Raw genomic sequence first — 21,046 nt, 5'->3', positions numbered from 1 at the left:
GCTGGGTTTGCATGGTTTATACTAGATTTGTTGATATTTTAATATGCTGGTGAGACAAGCTACATGTTTGGCGGGATACTGGTGGTTAGAGTGGTTAAAAACAGGGAATCAGAAGGCATAGGAGCAACAAAAACTGTTGCTGGAGAAAAGAAAAGGTTGTTTTTTATTCTAGAATAAAAGTCAGGCAGGTTTTGAGAAGGAACGGAACTGAAATCTGCTGCTGTTGTTTGTTAAATATTCCTCTTCCAAATGTTCCAATCAGTGGCTCTCTGAAGTGGAACCCTGGTATTAATGTATTCATACCAGATTATAAATTATGTGTGTATGTCTAATCTGTATTTATTGATACGAATCAGACCCCAAGTTCCATGATGGAACGGGTGGTTATCATCACTAGTAGTTTGCACACCCAAACTACTGCACACATGTATAGATAACATTGTGACACCTTTGAAGAGTAGGAAAAATCATCCCTTTGGAGGACTTTGGATTGAATTAAAGTCTAAGGCTAGTGGCTGTTTAATTGATCATATGAGTCTGTAAAACTAAAGAAGTTGTTCCCCAACTCTCCTGTTTTATAGATGCTAGTTACTTTCTTCATTTAACTGCAGGTTTCCAATGTGTTTTGAAAACGTTCTTGTGGAGAACATTTTTAACTTCTTAATTTTGAGTTATTTAGTCTCCTCTCTTTCTTATTTCCCCAAGATGAAGTTTTTGCTGCTTCCTTGCACCTTACTGAATTGTGTGCTGATTTAGAGCAGTCAGATTGCCAACATATTATTTTGTATTGGAATAGAGTCTCTCTGTACTTCTTCTCCATACCGGGTCAGTTACACTTGTGGCAGAAGGTTCCTGTGTCAGCCCAGACATCTCTCTCAAGAAATATAGACTGGACACAGTGTGTTCATCTCTGGATCAGTCTCTCTGGTGTTGGCAGGAGTCAGATTTCTCTGAGAGTGGTTAATGTTCCTTGAGAAATTGTTTGCCAGTTCTGCTGAAGAATGTCCCCAAGGTTGCTTCAGGAATTGAAAAATTCCATCTGCTACTGTGCTTCTTTGCCATCAGGCTTTTCTACAGCTGAAGAGTGGGAAAGTAAGTCACTATTTATCATGTGGTCCTCTGCTATCATCCATACACAATGTTTGCAAATTCTTTTTTTTCTCTTTTAATGCCATATAACCTGTCATTTGCCATTTGCACTTACCTTTCAATTAAGTATTGTATCATGTGTATCCATCTTTCCTCCCAACTCCTTTATCCTTGCTGACTATCTTTCCTTCTTTCATTAGTTATTTTTAGCTGTGTTCCCACCTCTCTATCCCAGCCCTTCTGCTTCTCCCATTAGATTCTTTGTAAGAAACCCAGACCATCTGTTCCTCACGCATCCCTCACACATCTGTCCTGTGTTAGAGTTTTTTCAATATCTTGCCTCTTTCTGCTATGTCGTCAGAGAGGATAACTACCATGACTTCACAATAATACACAAACAGCTGAGGTGTCATTTTATTTTGTAATTCTTTTGTTATGTGAAATAATAATTAAAGAATAATGTAAAAATCCAAAAATACCCAAGCAATTAAAATCTGTGTTATAAGAAAACAGTATCTTAAATGAGATTGTGTAAAAACCATATTTGCTTTTAGGCAAAGGAAGGTCTTCTAACTTCCTGTCATGGCAACCTTGCATGTTGTATAGGGCAGAATCTAAGAAATTCCTTTTTGTTTGTCATTAGTGTCTCTTGCATTATTAAATGGTGTGGAATATAGAGGATCAAGAAAATTATAAGATGCCTTATTGGGTGCTTGCAAACTGGAAACAGGCCTTTTTTGATTTGCACTGCTTCAAAAGCTCCTTCTGTACATCCATTTTAGAAAAAGCAGAAACATTAAGAACTTAATGAGTATGAAAAAAAACAGAGAAAGTGACACCTTTATGACCTCTCTTGCAGAGACTGTTGGCTTCTTTGCACTTCTGGTATAAAGGTCTAGATAAGCTCCTTGGCTTCTCTACCTCCTCTCTGGGTTTTATTCCAGAAAAATCCTGTGTTCAGAGATGCCAAATGACCAGCTTTAAAGTTTGTCTTCCTTGGATTTTGTAAGCTGCAAATTACACCTCAGTACTTCCCCTCTTCTGAACTGTATACCTCTGTTTAGTGTGGCATCTTGTGGGGACTAACACACCTACTCTTTCAAGAATTTTGTGGAAAGCCTGGAAGGACTACTCTTTAACTATCCAGCAAAATTAAGATGTTGGTGCACTTCAAGCCACATAGTGAAACCTACACTGCATCTGTGGTTACTCGCACTGAGAGCAGCAAATAAAGAGCTGGACATATTTTTCCTCAAATTATGTCTTTCTTTTAGTATAATACCTATATAAATTGAAGACAACTAAAATGTTCTTTTAGAAAGGAGACTTTTTTGGTCTATGTATGTTAACACATGCATGAACACAGAGTAATTATTTTTTAAAATGAGCTATGAGAGAAACCACTAAACCCAGTGAGCTTGCAGTTGGGCTGTATCCTAATCTTTATGGACCACCAGTATGGAGTTTCTTTTTGCTGTTAGGACAGATATCCAAGACTTGGCAGTAATCTCTGCTTGATAATTATCATACATTTACTTTTAATATTCTGAAAATATGGACCAAACTTTAGTTTAAATTGAAATTGAGAAGTGATTATAGCTCCAGAGGAGTTCTGTTTGTGTTGCCTGAATGCATTTGTATCAGCTGCACAATATAAAACATATGGTTAAATTATCAAGGCTGGGGATTGCAAGAAATGTCTGGGAATGCTTTTGCACTCAGTGGAATCCTTAGTGAGAAAGGGAATGTAGTAGTGGAGGATTCATATGAGGGGATTTTGAGGTAGGGCAGAGTAAAACCTGAGCTCTGACAGCTGTGCTTTTCACAATTAGTATGACATATTCAAAACTAAATCAAAGGATACTTAAAAGCATGATATTGTTCCATTTTATCTTTTTTAAATTTTGTGTTGGTTTCGATGCAGTAGTTGGTTTTTAAACTGTTAGAATTTTTTTCATTCTCATTCATCTCATTTAATATTTCAAGGTGCTTTTTCTAATGCTGAGTATGGTGTCCCTGAGGGTCAAGACATACTCCTGCCCAGCTTAAGAGTTTCCAAAGTATCTCTGGAAAACTGCCAACTGACCTGTGGAGGCCTGGTACAAGATGAGTGGCAGGTTAATGGAGAGAGGTCTCTCCTGGCAAATAATTTCTCCTGGTGTAACAGAAAAATGGAAGGATTACTCACACCTGCCCTGTGAGATTACTCTGTCTCAGACCTGAAGGAAGGGATCTCTGTGAGGTCTAGCAGTGCAAGCACCACACAGTAAAAGGGGGCCACAGCTTTACATACCTTTGAACAGAGGCTTCCATTCATCAGCATGTAAAAAGGGATTGGGGCCAAGCCAGTGCCGTATCACTTTGGGAACACTGGTATCTGCAGCTGAGCAGGTGGATCTGCTATAGCTTTTGTCACTGCTTCTATTGAATAGGAACAACTGGAAAAAGACCAAAGAAAATAATCAGATGCAAAGCCTCCATGTTATGGGGTCATTTACATAGGGATGCCAGATTATGGTATGAAATAGGATTTTAGTCCCATGCTGAACATTCAGTATATAACAAGATTATGCGCTACAAGAATGAAAATTTCTTAGACTTGAAGTTGCTTCCTGTAATTCTTCTCTGTGGTTCAGAGCCTCAGGTTTATATTTGGGTGCTTTTGTATTTACTTTGTTTATTTTAATTCCATCAGTTATACATGTATGTTAAAATCTATTTTTTAAAATCTATTTTAAAGAGATATATCCACTTGTTTATTTAAATGCATTAATATGTATGCACATTTTATAGCTGTGTTTAATATGTTACTGAAAAAAATTTATTTTGTTCTTTGTTTTCTTCATCAGTTTGCTGAAAGCAGTCAGAAAAAAGAGGCTTTACAAAAAAGCATTGAGAAATCAAAAATTGGACGTGAAGATACTGTAAGTTGCTTTGGGGGGAGGTAATCCTATGAGGAAATAGAGCTACAAGTATGTACTTCTTTTAAATACTAGTATGGTACTTCCAGGTATTTTTAGATTTAAAAATGTCTTTAGAATGGAACTACCCAGTGGCATGTACCAAAGTTCCCAGTGGTTCCTGAACTGTCAAATCTGCTAACTACAAACTTAGATGTTGGTTTGGATTTTTCAACTTATTTGTAATGTAGATTTCTGAGCAGCCCTGTATGCCTGGTGCTCTTCACTTGCTGAAGCTTCAAAAAAATATCTAGGCTTCATGTTTGTCATAACCAACATAGCAGTTAGAAATACTTCATATGGGATTCTCAGTTGCTGACTTGCATTAAGATGCTCAGCCTAAACTGATTTAAACCTCCAATAAAAGAGAGCCAGAAGTTTTCAGGAAGAATTGAATTTTGTAGGAGAGTGCCAAATCTTCGAATCCAAACTTTTTCGTAGAAACGATCTAGGTTTTCCCTATGTGTGATTCATTTATCTAGTAAGGAATAGAGTGAACCTTACCATCGAGCTGTGTTAAAGTTGCAGTTCCACAAATTCAATTAAAACCTGCTTTTTGGCAGTATCTTTAATGGGGATTATCTACTCATTCATTAGCAACAGACTGTAATCAAGAATCACCAGCTAGGTTTCTCACATAGTTGTGCTTGTCCTGTTTCCAAACAATTTGTTTCAGCCTTGGGCTTCTCCAACATGTGGCCTGCCCTGCATAAAGCTCTTGGCCTGGAAATCCTATCCTGGCTGATGTTTCTAACATTTGTTGGCAATATGTATGCATATATACATAACATGTATATATGTATACATGTATAAACGTGTATGATCTTCTTGATTATACATCAGGAAGAAGTGCTAAAAATTCTAGATTGCAATGTAGGTCTCCAAGCATTTCACCTTCATACCTCAGCATCTGGAAACTTTTGATTTCCTTTCTGCATTTTCAGAACATGCTGAATCCAAACTGTTGACAAAAGCACCGGGAATATGGAAGTTTGGGGTGGGGGAAAACCCAACAATCTTAAACAAAATCCCAAATGCACAAACACCTCAGACTTCTGGGTCACTATGGAGATTGCCATTGCCATTGGTAAAATCTTGATGGTTTACAAACTCATGCAGTCTGGCTCTTCTAAGCTAGCCTAGCTTGAGTTATTTGAATATCAGCCAGTTCCAGTGTTTGTCTGTAACTATAGACTGAATTAGAAGTATGTGCTGAGCTGGCTGTGGGAGAGCTCATGTTGAGACTCTTACCGATCCTATAGATCGATAGAATCTTTGAGGTCAGTATTATTTACAATCCCAACAAAGACTACAATATCATAAATATGTAAATTCATTTTTGAGACCATTGCTCTTAAATGGTGTGGAAAAAGAAAGAAGACAAATTCAGAGGGTATTCATACACAGTATCTCAATTTGTGGAAGGGCAGATGGTAGGGTTTTCTCTAATGCCATTTTTAATTACAAGACTAGCACTCCTAAATACTGCTTAACCTTTAAGCCCAATAATTAAGTGATCTCTTTGGAGTTTCTTAAACCATGGTTCAAAGGTTGTGTAAAATTTCTCTTTTGTTGATCCATTTTGGCCTTAATTTTTTTTATTTCCAGTTGATAGTCAGTATCATTTAGTGTCACTGAGAATTCTGTGTAATAAAATGGAATGCTCAAACAGAAAGCAGTAGTGAAAAGAGCTTTTAAATTTGTATGTTCTTATTTTTTAAAACAATTTTGTGTGATAATTGCTATTTTTAATGTTTGGGGGTTTTTTGTATCTCCCAACATCCTTTGAATCCCCAGGCGGAACGAGCAGCTCTGCTGAAGGACCTTGCTGCCCTTCGGCAGAAAAAAGAGCAGCTAAAGAAAGAAATAGACAAATACAGGGAATGTGATCCAGATGTTGTTGAAGAGATGCGTAAGTTGTGTACTGTTTAAAGTGATCTTTTGCCTGAAAAGGTCTGCACTTCTTTAGCTTAAAACCTGATATTCAGACGTTAGTCAAAGAATAGCTGCTTTTCTTTTTAGAGCTCAGCAACACAAAACAATTACACTGATATTTCTTTTCATGTTCTGTTCTATTATGTATGAGGAGGTTTATTGATATTTACCCTGCCACCACTTGAGCAGTTAGGAAACAATCCTATAATTAAAATGCTCTGATGCTTTAGAATCAGGATCATCCTTTCCAGAGCCATATTAATTTTGTAACTTGTGCTGTATCCTAGAATGTGTGTAGGAAGAGGAGTTTCTGGCTACTGTTTACCTTCAGTTCTATGCTGTTAAGATGAGTATCTTTCTACTTACTTTGTCTTGCCTATTTAAAACCATAATAATTTCATTAGAATCACTTAATTTTCACTTACATGAAAGTGGGTGATCATACTCTTAACTGACTGTACTGTCTCTGACATGCTAGGTTTTGGTTGGAGTTTCTAACTCCAATGGAATACAAGGAAAAGCAAGTGATTTTAATACAGAATTTGGCACTAAAATGCAGTTAATATTCTGATCCTTAGCATGAAAAATGAAAAGCACGCTTGAAATTTTATTCAACTTTCTCTACTGCAGCTTTCATGTTTGCAGTGCTTTTGGTTCACCAATTTGAGATTTCCCAGCCAATGCACCAATTTATGTTGCAGGTTTTATTTACTTGGCTCTTGCATTGCTACGCAAGCACCACTGCATGTTCAGGTTCCTGTAATGCCAAAATGCTGTTACGCAGTGATGAGAAACAGGCACAGAATGTTTTCTGAAAAAAATGTGGCTAAATCTCTCTCCTTCCATATTTTACTAACAAAGTCCACAGCTTTAGAGCTGTTCTGAGAGAAAGCCAGGAACATAAACAGAGTTGGCAGCACTCGCCAAATTTGGACAGATATTATTTATTTGAGGGGCTGTGACATTTTTTGTCAGCTGTGTTATCATTCCACTAAGCTGTAATGGCATGCCAGGAAATACGCAAACTTGAGACTTGAAGTTAGTTACTGTGCTGTAAATCCCTCGCTGCCTGCTCTCCTGAGGAGAAGATACATTCCAGCTGATTCCAGCTGTAAAAAAGAATGAGGTTAGGTAAATGCCAACAGCAGAAGGATGTGCAGTGTCAGATATTTTGACTGCTGAGCTACCCTTACAGTTCACATTGCACGGAGTGGTTTGAGATCCTCTCTTTTGAAACAGCTGCAGTGAGCAGGTTCCAAAATGTGGCAGGAGAGAGCAGATCACAGCTGCAATGCTAGGGCAAGCTGCATTAGCTGGCAGCATGGGGGAGAGAAAGGGAAGGAAATTTAATACTTGGTTGCTTCAGTCATGCCCTTGTCTTTTGTCTGTATGTTGTGGGTTTGGGTTTTTTGTTCAAGTGTGTGGGAGCTCCATGTGAATTTCTGTGATGGAGGGATGAGCATTTAAGGGACTTGTGAGGTTAGCACTGTTGAGTTACCTGTGGGTTTCCCAGGGAAAAATGCAGTAGTGTTTCAAAATTAATTTGTCCTTGAAATTAATTTTAAAAGTTTTTTGCTTCATTATTTGTTCTGTCAGGCGTTGCTGCAGTGGCATTGGGCATTGTTGCTGGCAATGTATGAGGGAATAAATGATGATGTCAGTGTTGAGGAGTTATGTCCTTGTCAAAGCTGAATGGAAGTTGACAAGCTTTGTGGGAGAGATAGAATGAAAAAAAACCCATAAAACAGTTGAGGGGAACTTCTTTTGATTCCAGAGTGCAGTAAAGTGCAAAAGCAAAAATAAGAAGGCAATAAAGAATCTCAGGGAATGGAATACATTCTGCTAGACATAAAAGTTACTGCTGCTGTTTCACAGAAAAACACCTTATAATAAATAAGTTACTCATTCACGGATTTTCAAACTGCACATGGGTGATACGATTTTTTACTTGTGTATAATTTAGATAACATAACCATTGGGATTATTTTCAGGTAAATTACCTGAGTGAATTTCTAACTACCTTGTTTTACAATCAGAGATGACTGTTATGTTATGTAATTGCACTCTTTCTAACAGTTGAATTGTTCAGTAAAATATATTTTGTAATGGGCAGTTATCAATTTCTACCTTTGGGTTTTCCGTCTTTGTCCTTAATGACTTCAACCTGATGCTCAGTATGAAATTACATTCTGTTAATTTCTCATCCCATGTCACAGAGAGCTTCCTTGATTCTTCTTACGGTATTTTAGGGCTATATCAAATTGTTATCTGTTTTCAGTGACCTTAAAATTTGGCAAATGCTTTGCTGTGTCTTTTAATTGCCCTTTTCCTCAGTGGAGCTTCGCAGAAGCAAACCGATTGCACAGCAGCAAGCCTGTTTAAAACATGCATGTGCACATGCACATGTATCTAATTTTCAGGGTAAAACCAAAAGTTTGAATGATTCATAGCAAATATCTGAAGACTCAGCTAAAAACTGAACATCTGTCTTTCCTTCCTGAATCTTGTTGTGGGAAAGTTGAGCTCGACCATGTAACTAAATATATTATAAAGCATATTCACAAGGGGGCAAATGGGAAAACTAGTAACTCTGGTTTTGCTGACTTCACTCTTTATCCTTTTAGTATCACTAACAAATGTTTTGTTCAATGTTTTGGCTTAGTTTCCTTGGCTTTTTTATCAGAGGTACATTGCAGGGTAAATTTTAATGCTTTCTTAAATTTACAGCATTTGAACGCAGAGGAATTTGTGTGTAACAAGTAAATAAAGTAAATAGCAGAAGCAACAAGATTTAGGGACTGACCACTAGAGGAAGCTATGTAGTAGTCTGGTCTTGTGGATATATTCAGATAATTCCATTTTACAGAAATAGTATTGTAAAAATATATCTAGGACAGCAAAATATGCGGATTTTTTTCTAATGACCTCTGCAGTTCAGAAGCTTGTCTTTGCCACTTGGTAATGTTGCTTAAGACACCTCTAAGTTAGGATTGATGAATAAATTATTTCTCAAAAGCAGTAAAACTGACGAGTCATTTGAAGTAAAGAAAGCCAAAGAAATAGTGGAATTTTATGCTTTTCTATTAAACTTGTTAGCCTGCTTCAAATGGTGCAGGATAGGATAATTGTTTCTCACCTTTGAGGTGTGTCGATCTATGCTGGAATATATTCTTATGGGAGAGCAACCATTGTAGAGAGATTTGTCTCTTACATGACACAGCATGCATGTATACAGAGTTGGAGACATGATGCTTCTGGACTCTCTAAAGGTTATGGTAGACAACAAAGCCATGGAGAATGCAATCTTCCAATAGTGTCAAATTATTCATGGGTCTGGGTCTTCAAAGGGACAAGAGCAGTAGTTGGTTGCTAAAGCTTGAAGGCAAAGAGTTCAGAATATTAAAGTTCATGCTAAAGCTTTCTGAAATAGAGTTCCAAGTAGAAGCAGCAGCAGCAGCTCCCTGACATTTCTGTTTCTTCTTCCACCACTCCTCCTCCTCCTTCTTCCTCCTCCTCCCTTTTCTGTCTGTTGTGTGTGTGTCACCCCAATACAGGAGTTTTTATTCATGAATCATCCAATGAGCTGAAAACACAAATCTAAAACATCCTTTTTACACCTATTAGAATCTTAATTCTAAAGTACGAAAGTAACGTCACTTCTTACACATAATTTACGCATACAGTTCTATCTATTCACGTAAATGGTTCTGTCTGTTCTATAGATGGTTCTACCTGTTCTCTCTAGAAAATGCAAGTAATGTTCTTACTATGTTTTTGTTCTGTCTGGGGCTAAGTTACTGAACTTTCAACTAGAATTGAACTTTATATTAGACTTTAGTGCTTTTTACTCTCTTAAGGCACTTAAAGTATATTCTTACTTACTTCACATTAAAACTTACACTTCTACTTCATATCTGTGTGGTTTAATATATTTTAATTTCTCTAAGGGCTTTAATTCAATCCCTGCAGTCTTTTGTCTCTCAGAGGGACTCGGAGAGGCTTCTATTTTACACACTCCCAACACAATAGTTCATAATTTATGCAGATTTTCATAAAGTCAACAGAAGAAGCTCCACCTAATGTCAAGATTAATCTGCTGCATATGTTACATTCTTTCTGGCCACCACAGAGAGGTGTTAGGGAGCTAATAAAATTTTTCTCATTATTTTATAGAAGAGTTTGTCTGGTAACATAAGTGTATAAATGGCAGGGACTTTACTCTTGAGTTGCTGGTTAGCTTGTAATTGGAAACAGCTAAACACTTTTCAGTGCTCATTGTAAAATAAACATTTCTAGCATTTCAGATGTCTTGTTCTTTCACTGCAATAAGAGGAATGTTGGTTTATGTTTTATTAAAGTATTGTTGGGCCTTTGCTTTTTTTTTCACAATAGCCATGTTTTGTTAATAGCCATGTGTGCCTTTGGATAGGGCAGCTTTCTCAGAAATAGTGCATACTGCAGTGACTTCTGTGCGGTATGATTGGTAGTATTTATGGGGCCTGGGATCTTGCTTATCAGCATTCCTTTTCTATTTAGCTTATTTTGAGAATGGCTGGTTACTGATAACTTTAATGTCTTGGGCTTTTACCTTTAAAACAGTGATCTGAGCATGTCTAGGCAAACTATTTTCTCAATAATTAGCAAACTATCAGATACAACATACGTAGCAATTTTGGTGTCAACCATTTACTTTAGCTCTCTCTGTTTATTTTTATCCTATAACAAGAGAGGTGAGTGGTTCAAATGAACACAATTTCAAACAACAAATATCCAAGTAGTTATTCTTTTAACTCTCTGAATTTGTGATCTCAGAGGCATCACTGCCAGTCCAGTCCTTAAACTAATACTTACATGATTCTGTGAAAATAAATTTTGGTAAAACATGGAGACTTCGCTGAATACCATGTAAATGTCACATTATATGTAATATGTACTTGAAAACATCTTTTTTTTTCCTTTTAAGTCCTTCAAAATTTCTAATTCTCATGTTTCTAAACAATGAAAATTTCAGCTTGGCAAACTGTTGGGAGGAATTGGTAGGGTATGCAGGCATGAGAAAATAGTTCTGTGTTCAGTTTTTACATTCATCTTAATATCTGAAGGGTGGATGCTGAAAAGTATTTAGCTACTGGATTTTTTTTTAGTGCATAGTTTGGGGGTTGGTTTCTTGGGGGTGGTTTTTGTGTTGATAGACCCACCTAATCTCATGTTCAAATCAATTTGAAAATAAGTTACATATGGAGGTGTACTTCATGTTACGAAAACTTTATTCATTCTTCAGGGGATTCTTACTAATGCTGAGAATAGTTCCTGTTCCCAGAAGAGAAAACAGTAGTGGAGAAATGTAATTAAGACTGGACTATCCTGGCTAATGGAGAGACTTTAAAATGAGTTGCATCAGTTTGACTCAAAATGTGTCAGAATGCTAGTAATTTACAAAAGGGTTTAATGGATTGTTGTTCCAGGATGGATTGCTGTTCAGAAATTGTGTCAGAAAGGTGGTTTAAACTAAAAAGCCTTGCCAGCAGTATAATCTAATAAACTATTAAGTATCTATTTTAAAAAAATTAATGTTTCCACTTAGAAAAGAGAAAGTCTACAAATAATTTTAAGCCTGGTCTAAGTGCCAAGATCAATAGTGTACAGATGAAGCCCAGAGAGGAAATGGTTTTTTAATCACCTTTAGATGCAGTATGTTCAGTTTGCAATTAGAAGGATGTTTCCTAGCTACTGACCATGAAATATGCACCTGGCATCTGAGAGAAAAGCTGTGCTTTTTATAGTCTATGCAGTAATGCCATTAACAAAGGTCTGCAGTTGGAAGTTATTCACTCTGGTGATGTTAGACTTGTGTCTTCACTCACACTTATGTTAGTCTTAGTGTGTTAAACTAAGCTTTCTTTGGGGCAAATCAGACACTTGCTTAAAAGTGCATAGAAAAATAATAGTTTTTTAACTATTTAAAAAGGACTAAAAATACTTTTTAAAATTAGTCTCATCTTACAGAGTATTGTATATTTAATATATTCATCTCCAGAGGATCTGGATGAGAATATGACAAAAAATAGACAATGGATGTTCATGTATGTAACTTCCAGGCTATTTGCTACTAATTAAAAAAAACCCAAAACTATACAGCTCACACACCCACACCTTTCTTCCTCTTTCGTCATGGAGTGCCAGAATATATATAGATGTGAACTAGTAATGAAAGGACACGTTTACTCTACTGGTTTTCAAGTAATTGCAACAAACTAAGAATTTTGTTTTCTTTCTCCTGCTCCCTATACTGTTCTTGGAATGGCTTGTCATTCATTTGGAAGGTTGACAAATTAAATTACCTGTTCTAAAACTACACTTAAAGATAACTCAGACTTACGAAAAATAAACATTATTTTCTAGGAAGAATTATGAATAAGTCTACTTGTATATAAACATAGTTTCATACACTAATGATAAAATCATAGCTGTTAAGTAAAGTTGAGAAAAGGAACTCCATTTAACTGAATGAATGGAGTTACAAATGGGTGCTTGGATTACCGATCCAGGATCCTTTGACAATCATAGGAAACTGGATGGAATTGCCAGTTTAAGCAGAGTATCTGCTCCTTATCTTCAGCCCCGGGTTTTTTTTGGTTGTTTTTTTTTTTTTTTTTTTTTTTTTTTTTAATAAATCTTGAAAAACAAAGTAGGCTTGTTTGCACTCCAACTATTGTAAAGGCTGGTCCTTTGACAAAGGAAGCACTTGCTAAGCAGAATCTGACTGTGGTTACTGGGGGCTGTGATGTACTGCTAAAGACCTTCCCTGACAAAAGCAAGTTACAGAGTTCTCACTTTGGCCCTTCATTCCAGTGCTGAAGTTCACGAGTGATAAAAACAAGTTGTCAGCTCAATTTAGGAACTGTGATGTAGATGCCCATGTCTTGTAATGGACTCTCCTGACGTCTTTGAAATCTCTCTTTCCATCCAGAAAATCTGATGAAGTCTTTCAATGCTTTCTTCACAAGACTTTCATACATGTAGTCATTTGTCATGTACCTCACAGAATTGTCTGTGGTAGTGTCCCTGAAAAGCAACCAGGGATCTTCTGATCAGCTAGGAACAAGTGACAAGTTTTCTAAGGGCATTTTCATGAACTCTGTGATGAACTGAATTGTTAGAAAATGGATTTGAAAAAAACTGGATGAGGGAGCAACAGGACTACGTAAATGGGTGAGCAGCTTCTGGCTCTTGGGAAGAAAGGAAATCAAAACAGCCATGAAGAATAATGAATGAAGGACCATCAGGACAAACTGGACAGCTTAAAAAGTGTCTGTACATACATACCTAAGGCACAAAGCTTAAAGTGAAGTGTGTGGCTTTTGGCTGAAGCTGGAAAGCTGAAGTCCAGAAGGGTCATTTGGCTTTCAGCAAAAGGTTCTTATTCTCTGCATTCCAGAGAATTTCTTGTCTCTGTGTTTGGTCTTCAGATAAGAGGTTACTCTGCAATGAAAAATTGACCAAAATATTTAGACTCGTGCATACTTGTGTTTTTATACCTGAAACACATTCTAGCCAGGCTGTTCTTAGGGATTGTCAAGCCAACTTGCTTTAAAATGAAACTGCATTTTAGCTAGTTAAGCAAAAAGCTGTGTTTTCTCAGTGGGGCTTTTCTTGGACACTAAGAAAGGAGGCAGTTGGAGGACCATATCTTTAGATAAATATCTGTAACAAATACCCTGCTTAACTGAGTTGCCACTCTGGCATGTTACTTTTTCTTGAAATCAAGTGAGAACACTCACAAGACATGTTTTTGTTCTTTTTCTTTATTTGTTTATATTTGAATGACAGAAAAAATATGTAAAGTGAGAGGCTCATAGGTGAAGTATGTGGGAATAGCTTTATTGTTTGAGCCAGTAAATCCTTGTGGCAAAATCTGTTGAGCTGCTTAGGATGCTAGACTCTTGATAAAATCTGTGATGTGGAAAATAGCTCTGTGGCTACATTACAACACTCTGATTTAGGAGTGAATTGGGAGCAATCCATTTGACCATATTTTAAAGCCCTGATGAAAGCATCAAATGGAACTGATCTATAGATCCATTTATATATGAAACAAAAAGGCTTTTGTGGAGTATTTTGCTTCTGTGTTCGTGTTAGACCTTCTAGATTATTTGTATATGGTAGCACTCATTCAGACCATTTTGATAAAGTGATATTCAAAGGAGTGTACTGGTCTTTATCTTTTCATGATGTGCAAAATAAGGTCAGGAAAGGTATTGCGATTTTAGTTCATTGTCTTTAGTGTTAACATGCCAGGACTATCAAATTGAGGTCTTCTCTGGCCTTGCTTAAAAAAAAAAAAAAGTTGCTGATCTTTTATATTAAGATATCCCCCATATCTCATGGGATAGTATGTTATGTTTTCATTATGGGTTTATCTGGATTATGACTGTATATTCCTAATATGGATACCTTTTTCTTTGCTATTTCACTGAACTTTGTGCAGGGCAGGTTGTATAAGTGCAAGACTAATATTGGCACATTTGACACTATTTCCAATGGTTTTTCTTCCCTTCTCACTTCAATGTTTTATGAACTAGTTTAATTGAAAAGAGCAGGATACCAGAAAAATTCAGAACAGAAAACCAATTTGGAAACACTTAGAACAACACAGAGGTTTTCTCTCTGCCCTGTAAAAGATCTTTGTAGGTTGCAGAAAGTTTGTCTTTGGTGTTTTGACTCAGTTTGGCATGATACTGTTTTAAGGAAAGTAGGGAAATAAAATCCTGATGAAACAGCAGTAGTGTGAATCTCAAACCACTTTATAATTTGTGAACAATTCAGTATCAGAAAGGGAGGTGAAATTGATGAAGGAAGCTCTGTAATATGGTCTGTTGTGTATGTACATCTGCTCAGTTTACATTAATGACCTGGATAATACAATAGAAGATATTCTTATGTTATATCTGCAGATGATGACACTAAGACTGCACGGACAGAGGACAAAGTACGATTTCAAAATGATCATGACAATTTGAAAAGATAGTCTAATAAACCCTGAATAGCATTCAGTAGTGGCAAGTGCAAGGGTATTACCTGTATTCTAGGATATTGTGCTGCACACATGATCTGAGGCAGTTGGTTAATTGGGGAGAATTTGAAAAAAGATGTCAAGAGTTACAGTAGTTTGCAATTTGAATATAAGAATTGTTCTTGTGCCAAGAAGAACTCCCATACTAAGATACAAAAGAAGTATAACCCATAATGAGATGCATGAAATAATCTTTCTGCTCAAGGCAGAAATTTTGATACTAAAGGCTTTAGCATGGCTTCAGCTGTAACACAGTGTCAGTGTTGGATATCCTACCAGGATATACCTAATTTATTTCAGAACATTCGTATATTCATGTAACTAAGTGCTCAGAGTAGAGCAAAAGGATATTGAGCAATCACATTCTAAGAGACAAAAAACCTTTACAAAAATAGGGCTCAAAAGAAGATGGTTCCTGGTGGGTTTTGCAGATCTGTATCTCTTCAAGAAAAGGGAAGGAATAGGCTGTTACTCAGGTTCGTGTAGAAGATGACAAAAACTAATAGACTTAAATTGTAGGGCCAGAAAATTGGAAACCTTAAAAACAGGCAACAAATACCTCAGAAATGGCATAGGTAAAGTTGAAAATGCTTGAGTTGTGGTTGCAGATACCAGAGAATCTCTTGTGATGCATTTCCAGACTCTTCTCTGCAATGTCTGCTAGACATGAGGTGACAGCAAATTGTGATCCACAGCTGGCCAAAATCCATGGTGTTCTGGAATGGGCCTCCTTGCAAAATGCAGTTCAGTTGCTCAGGAAGGAAGAGTTATCCAGTGCAAGAAAAAGACAGTGGTGTCAGGGAGCCCTGAATCAGCCCTGAATCAAGTTGGTGTGCTTGTTTCTGTTTTGCAAGCTCTTTGCTTCCCTCTGCTCTTTGGATGAAAATTGATGTATTTTTCGTTCTGCAGCTAAGATTTCAGCATGGGTTTTAAAGTACAACAGTTGAAAGGTAAATGGTCTTTTTCTGTAGGTACTTGAATATAGTAAACTTTTGTGCAAGAGCATGTGTTGCATAGAGGAATGTTTTGGTAGCAATTCTGACAAATTCTGTTGGACATTTTTCAAGGAGACCCTGTGTACATACTGATGAAATTTGACAGTGTGACCTTTTCATACAGGACAGAGGGAGTTTTTTCTGATAAGACGTGACACTTTTTTCAAACACACTGACAGAGATCATGGTCCTTTAAAAGCATATTCTTAGCAATGTGAATCAGCTTCTTAGTAGCTTTACTGTGCATTGATACATCTCACCAGGTAGACAAGACTGGTACTGTGGTACTAAGGTTCATTTTCAAGCATTTATACACAGGTGTTGCAGAAGAAATGCTGATTTAATTAATTCATAAATCAGTATTCTTGACTATTTTTCTCTCGCAAATAGCTTATATTGTCTTCAGTGCTTTTCAGAATGGTTGTAGATCAGTAGGTAGCATTCATATTTGTCAGTGGGGTTTTTTGTAGCACTGAAACTTTATTCAGAGTCTAAAATAAGTCAGTATAAAAAGTTGTGTTGAGTTTGTGATGCCATTTAAATAAAAATCATATTTGCACACTGACTTGAATTTAGTCATGAACTGAAGCATTGTGGACCTGTTGATTAATATCATGAGGAAAAGTGTTGTGTGGGATACTGAAGTATGGGGGAAGAGTGATGTGTTAGTCTCGATTCAAAGGAGTTGACATAATTCTGATGTGCTATCACTTTTCTACAAGGCAGTTCTTTATTTTGTTTATAAGGGGAAACGCCTCTTTGGGAAGCTTGGGGGAGGATAAAGATTTCCAATAGTGTGGAGGTATCTGCCTAATACAGGGTTACAAAACATTCTTGTACAGCTCTTCTTGCCACATTGCAATTCAGCTTGTTGACAGTGTTGGAGATTACTTATTCTCAAGGATACTCAAATATGGACCTTAAGAAGACACTTCATCACATCATTGCTATAAACAGTATCCAGTGGCAAGCCACAGGCTCCTAATCAGAGTCTGTGGTGTCAGTTTGTGAATGGATATGTGGGTAGAATTACTAGGCAATAACCTTTTGTACTTTCTGTGGATGACAGGTGTATAATTTCTATACTCACCTTCTACCCTTGCCTTTGGAGGTGGGATCTTTATTTGCATGAGATGTTTTCATTGGTGGAAAAATTCTGGAAACTGCATCACAGGATATTAAAGTGATGCTATCCCAGGAGAAATAGGAAAACAAATCTGTCACTGTCATGATGGCCAGGTAATGTTTCTAAAAAGAGCAACCTATGTGCAGGAGAATGAGTATTTCTCTGCAGAACGCAGTGGATAATCAGAGTCATGGGAGGTTCAAGTTCACATTCAGTTCCTATGGTAGTTGCCTTTTTTCATCTTTGAATTCAGTCTTAGTGAATGCATATGTATTACAAGAATTCAAATCCACTTAATGCACTTAATTTACCTTCACCAATTTCACGAGAGAGATTGGGAATCTTTGGGCTAGAGAACAGTTGCAGCTGTTCCCTGCATTTCATGCAGAGGAATTGTAATCCATACTGTAAAATTACTCCGTCGCCCACATGCTGAAGACTGCCGTTGTATTTTGCATGTGTCTGCTAACACCCTACAGGCTGATGGGTGACACTCTCCTTGGTAAGGTGCTAATTCCCTCTGCAGTCATGTGCCTTTTAGGTGAGGAATCCCATACAATTTTCTTGTGGCATTAGTTGTGGTAGGTCAAAACTGGCACCAAAGTGTGAAGGCTTTATAAATGCAATTAGCTTTTGTTATTCTAGAGAAGTAAAGGTTCCTGGACCTAGAAGTCCTTAAAGTTATCCAGAAAATGCGGGAGTAGGATCTAGGAGATCAAAGAAAGCTACAGATCTTTGTTAATTTCTACCAGCTCAGGTGGTTGTAAGCTGGTTCTGGCCGTTGGTTTGTTGTTGTTTTGTTTCTTTTACTATAGCTACTGGAACTGTAATATGTTGTCTTTACAGTCTGAATTTGAGTACTGTTCCATTACTGTATCCTTAGTGTTCCCTTAATGATATTTGTGTGACTCAAAAAGATTTTTAGGAAGAACCTAAAGTACATTTGGAAAATGTTTGTGAGGAGATAGTGGTGGTTGTTGCTATCACAATTGTTTTTTGCCCTGTGGAAATATTTGAGACTTCCACAGCTTTTGGCCATTCAATTTTGGAATACAAATAGGACTTTTAATTCCAACCATCTCTCCCTTCAGTGAAAAAAGTGAGAGCATCTGGGAGAAAAAGGAAAGAGGAGGCTGTCGTTCTGCAGTGTGCTGAGAATGACTGTAGGGGCTTCCTGAATCAGATTAGAAACATTGTGGCTTTACAATGTTTTGAGTCAATATATACTGCTGTGATGGTATTCTGTGCTGCTGGCCTTGACCCCTGACCAGATGCTCTCTATTTGCTTTAGAAGCTTCTTAGTGCACCTCTGACAGCTGTCCATGTGCCTTTGTCACCTCTGTCTCCTGGCCTGCACCAAAATACCTGCAGGTCACTGGTAGAATGTCACTTTCCTGCATTGAAAAGCATGATTCCAACCCATCCTCGTTTTCTTTTTAGACATTTACTGTGGCTGGACCTTCCTTTCCATACTTTTGCTTTCCTCTGTGGGGATAGAGGGAATTGTCCTTGTGATAAGGGCAATCACAGATGCTTCAAATAGTGGTTCAGCTCCCAGAATCTTGAGCTTGTTGAGTTCTCTGCAGCTCCCCAGAGATACCTGGGGTTGAGGAGGAGGAAAGTTTTAATGAGGATTGGTCAAAATAACCCTCTGTCCTGTAGCCCTTCACTGTTTTGGGCATATTTTCAGCTGTGTTTTGCTGATATAACAGACCAGCACTTCAAGTGTTCCTGCTCCTGGGTCTTGCTTTGCTGTACACAATGTGGTTGCTTTTGTTCAGTTTTGGAGACAGAAATGTAAACTTCTGTTTTCTTTCTTAGAAAATGCCGAATGTGCCTGAAATTAGTCAGCAGAGGGTACAGGTATGTGCCTCAGACAAATAAGTGGCTTGTATCCTAAAGATATGGGAGTGAGAGGCTGTTGATGCATTGTGACACAAATTTTCGAAATAAATATGTAATGTCCAGAACAAACTGATTGTTTTGCAGCTTCCAGACAGTAATTATATATATTGTCAGCCTATATGCAGATATATAGATACAGACTGTAACTAGAGCCTAATGATAATGAGAATATCTGGAAAATATTGCTTCATCTATTGCTCACCTCTATGGCCTATTTGGCCTTTCATTGTCTTGTGCAGATTCAGTACTGGAGTACTATTTAGTAGCTGCCAATAATCGAGTTCAGTTAGAGCAGCTCTGGTGAGCAGGAGAATCAGAAGGACTTCAGCCAAGTTTGGGACTCCATGGTTGTGATAATTTTGGCAATTAGCAAGTTGCCCTTAGTGCTTTGTTTGAGTTTCTCCTTCACACAGTTGGTGTCCTGATTCTGCTTTTGAGTGACTATTTTTAAGTTCCCATGCTATTGCTGTCTTTAGGTCTTGAGCAGTGCAGTCTAAAAGCCAACCTGGCTGTGTGATCCCCTGGAGGTAGAGAACAGGCAGTCAGAAGTAGCATGACTTGGAGTTAGTTACACCCATACATGAAGTAGGTGTGTCTGGGGGGGTGTCTGCTTTACTACTCCTGCTTTCCCTCATCCTTGTGCATGTATATATACAAATTATGCAAACAATGAAAGTCCCAACACACAACTATAAAAGAGTTCCAGAAAGCAGTGAAGATGCAGATTTCTTCATTTCTGTCAGTTCTTCTGATGGAGTTGGAGGTCTCTGGAAGATGCTGGCAATGACGCAGTGTCTTCAGGAGATGCAGATCCATAACTATCAAAGCCTGTCTCTTGTTCCTCTTCCAGGCATGGTACTGGTTGCAGCAGACACACAAGATCACGCAGTGGAATTGTAGGCAAGACTTAAGACTGATCCTAAGAGACTTAAATCTTGCTTTCGGATAGCTAAATGTTCACCTTTAGCCATGAGACACTGGGGATTATATGTTTTGTCTGTCTATCTATATCTGTTATAATGGCATTTCCCCATTATAGCTTCCTGCTCTCACTATCATGTTTTCATATCTAGCCACAACTCAGTTATAGGTAGTGATTGCCATTCCGACTTGTTGTCCAGCCAATGTCTGTTGTTACTTCAGCCTTTTTTTTGACAGAGGTACGAAGTCGCATTTTCAGAACACATGATCACATATATGCAGCATTTGCAGGATGTCAGTGAAACATGCTGCCACTGTTGAGCTGGTCAGCTGTTTCCAGCAAAGGTGAGCTTTCTGCTGAGACCTTGCAGGTACTGTGGAATAAATTGGCTCCCCTACCACCAGGATGCTGTCACTTCACAGCTCTGGATCCATGGAGCTTAATGCCATCCCACTTTACCCCACTTCATTTAAAACTTCATTACTTGGAGTCAAATACAGCTGTCAAGTTTTACAGTAGAATTTTAGAAAAATGTAGATCACACATTTAAAGTCACGGTAAGTGGAAGCTCTTACTCTGCAGACTTGCTTTAACAAGGGTTAGATTAGACTGTTCCAAATGCTGCAAGAATGTTGTCATTGCTGCCAGTTGTGGAACTGAACAAGTGGAGATGGCATCAAGAACTGAGCAAAATAAGTAATTGTAGGAAGTAATCTCTCTCAGGCTAGGAACAACTTGAATTTCTGATGCATGCAAGCAAGCAAAAATGCCATTTTCTTTTCCGCTCTGTTTTTTTGCTCATCTTTTTAGCTTTTCTTCATGCTGTGCTCAGACTTTCTAATTATAGGCCATTTTTAGAAATTATATTGGTTTTGAAATAGCGTATTACTGCAATGTAAATATTTTTCATATCAGTTACAGTAGTATTAAGGTTGGAGTAATGAGTACTTCTCTTCCTGTGTGCTAGCAGGTGATTTCTCAAAATAATTTAATTTTGCTTTAAGTATAGTGTGTATAGCAGTGGATACCTGATCATGTATT

The 21,046-nt window shown here is 37.5% G+C and overlaps 1 protein-coding gene across 2 annotated transcripts in view; it reads left to right on the top strand.

Annotated features, from left to right (window-relative positions):
- Window positions 1-21,046, top strand: part of MND1 (meiotic nuclear divisions 1) — a 41,143-nt gene that overhangs the window by 17,288 nt on the left and 2,809 nt on the right. For both annotated transcript variants that reach the window (XM_079306759.1, XM_079306760.1), the window contains exons 5-6: window positions 3,939-4,013; window positions 5,847-5,961. In XM_079306759.1, coding sequence (XP_079162885.1) covers window positions 3,939-4,013; window positions 5,847-5,961 — 190 coding nt within the window. The remainder of the gene's footprint in view (window positions 1-3,938; window positions 4,014-5,846; window positions 5,962-21,046) is intronic.

The sequence above is a fragment of the Erithacus rubecula genome (assembly GCF_903797595.1).
Source record: "Erithacus rubecula genome assembly, chromosome: 5".
Classification (NCBI taxonomy): Eukaryota; Metazoa; Chordata; class Aves; order Passeriformes; family Muscicapidae; genus Erithacus; species Erithacus rubecula.
The sequence above is the reverse complement of the archived record's forward strand: the minus strand, read 5'-3'. Positions and strand labels throughout refer to the sequence as shown.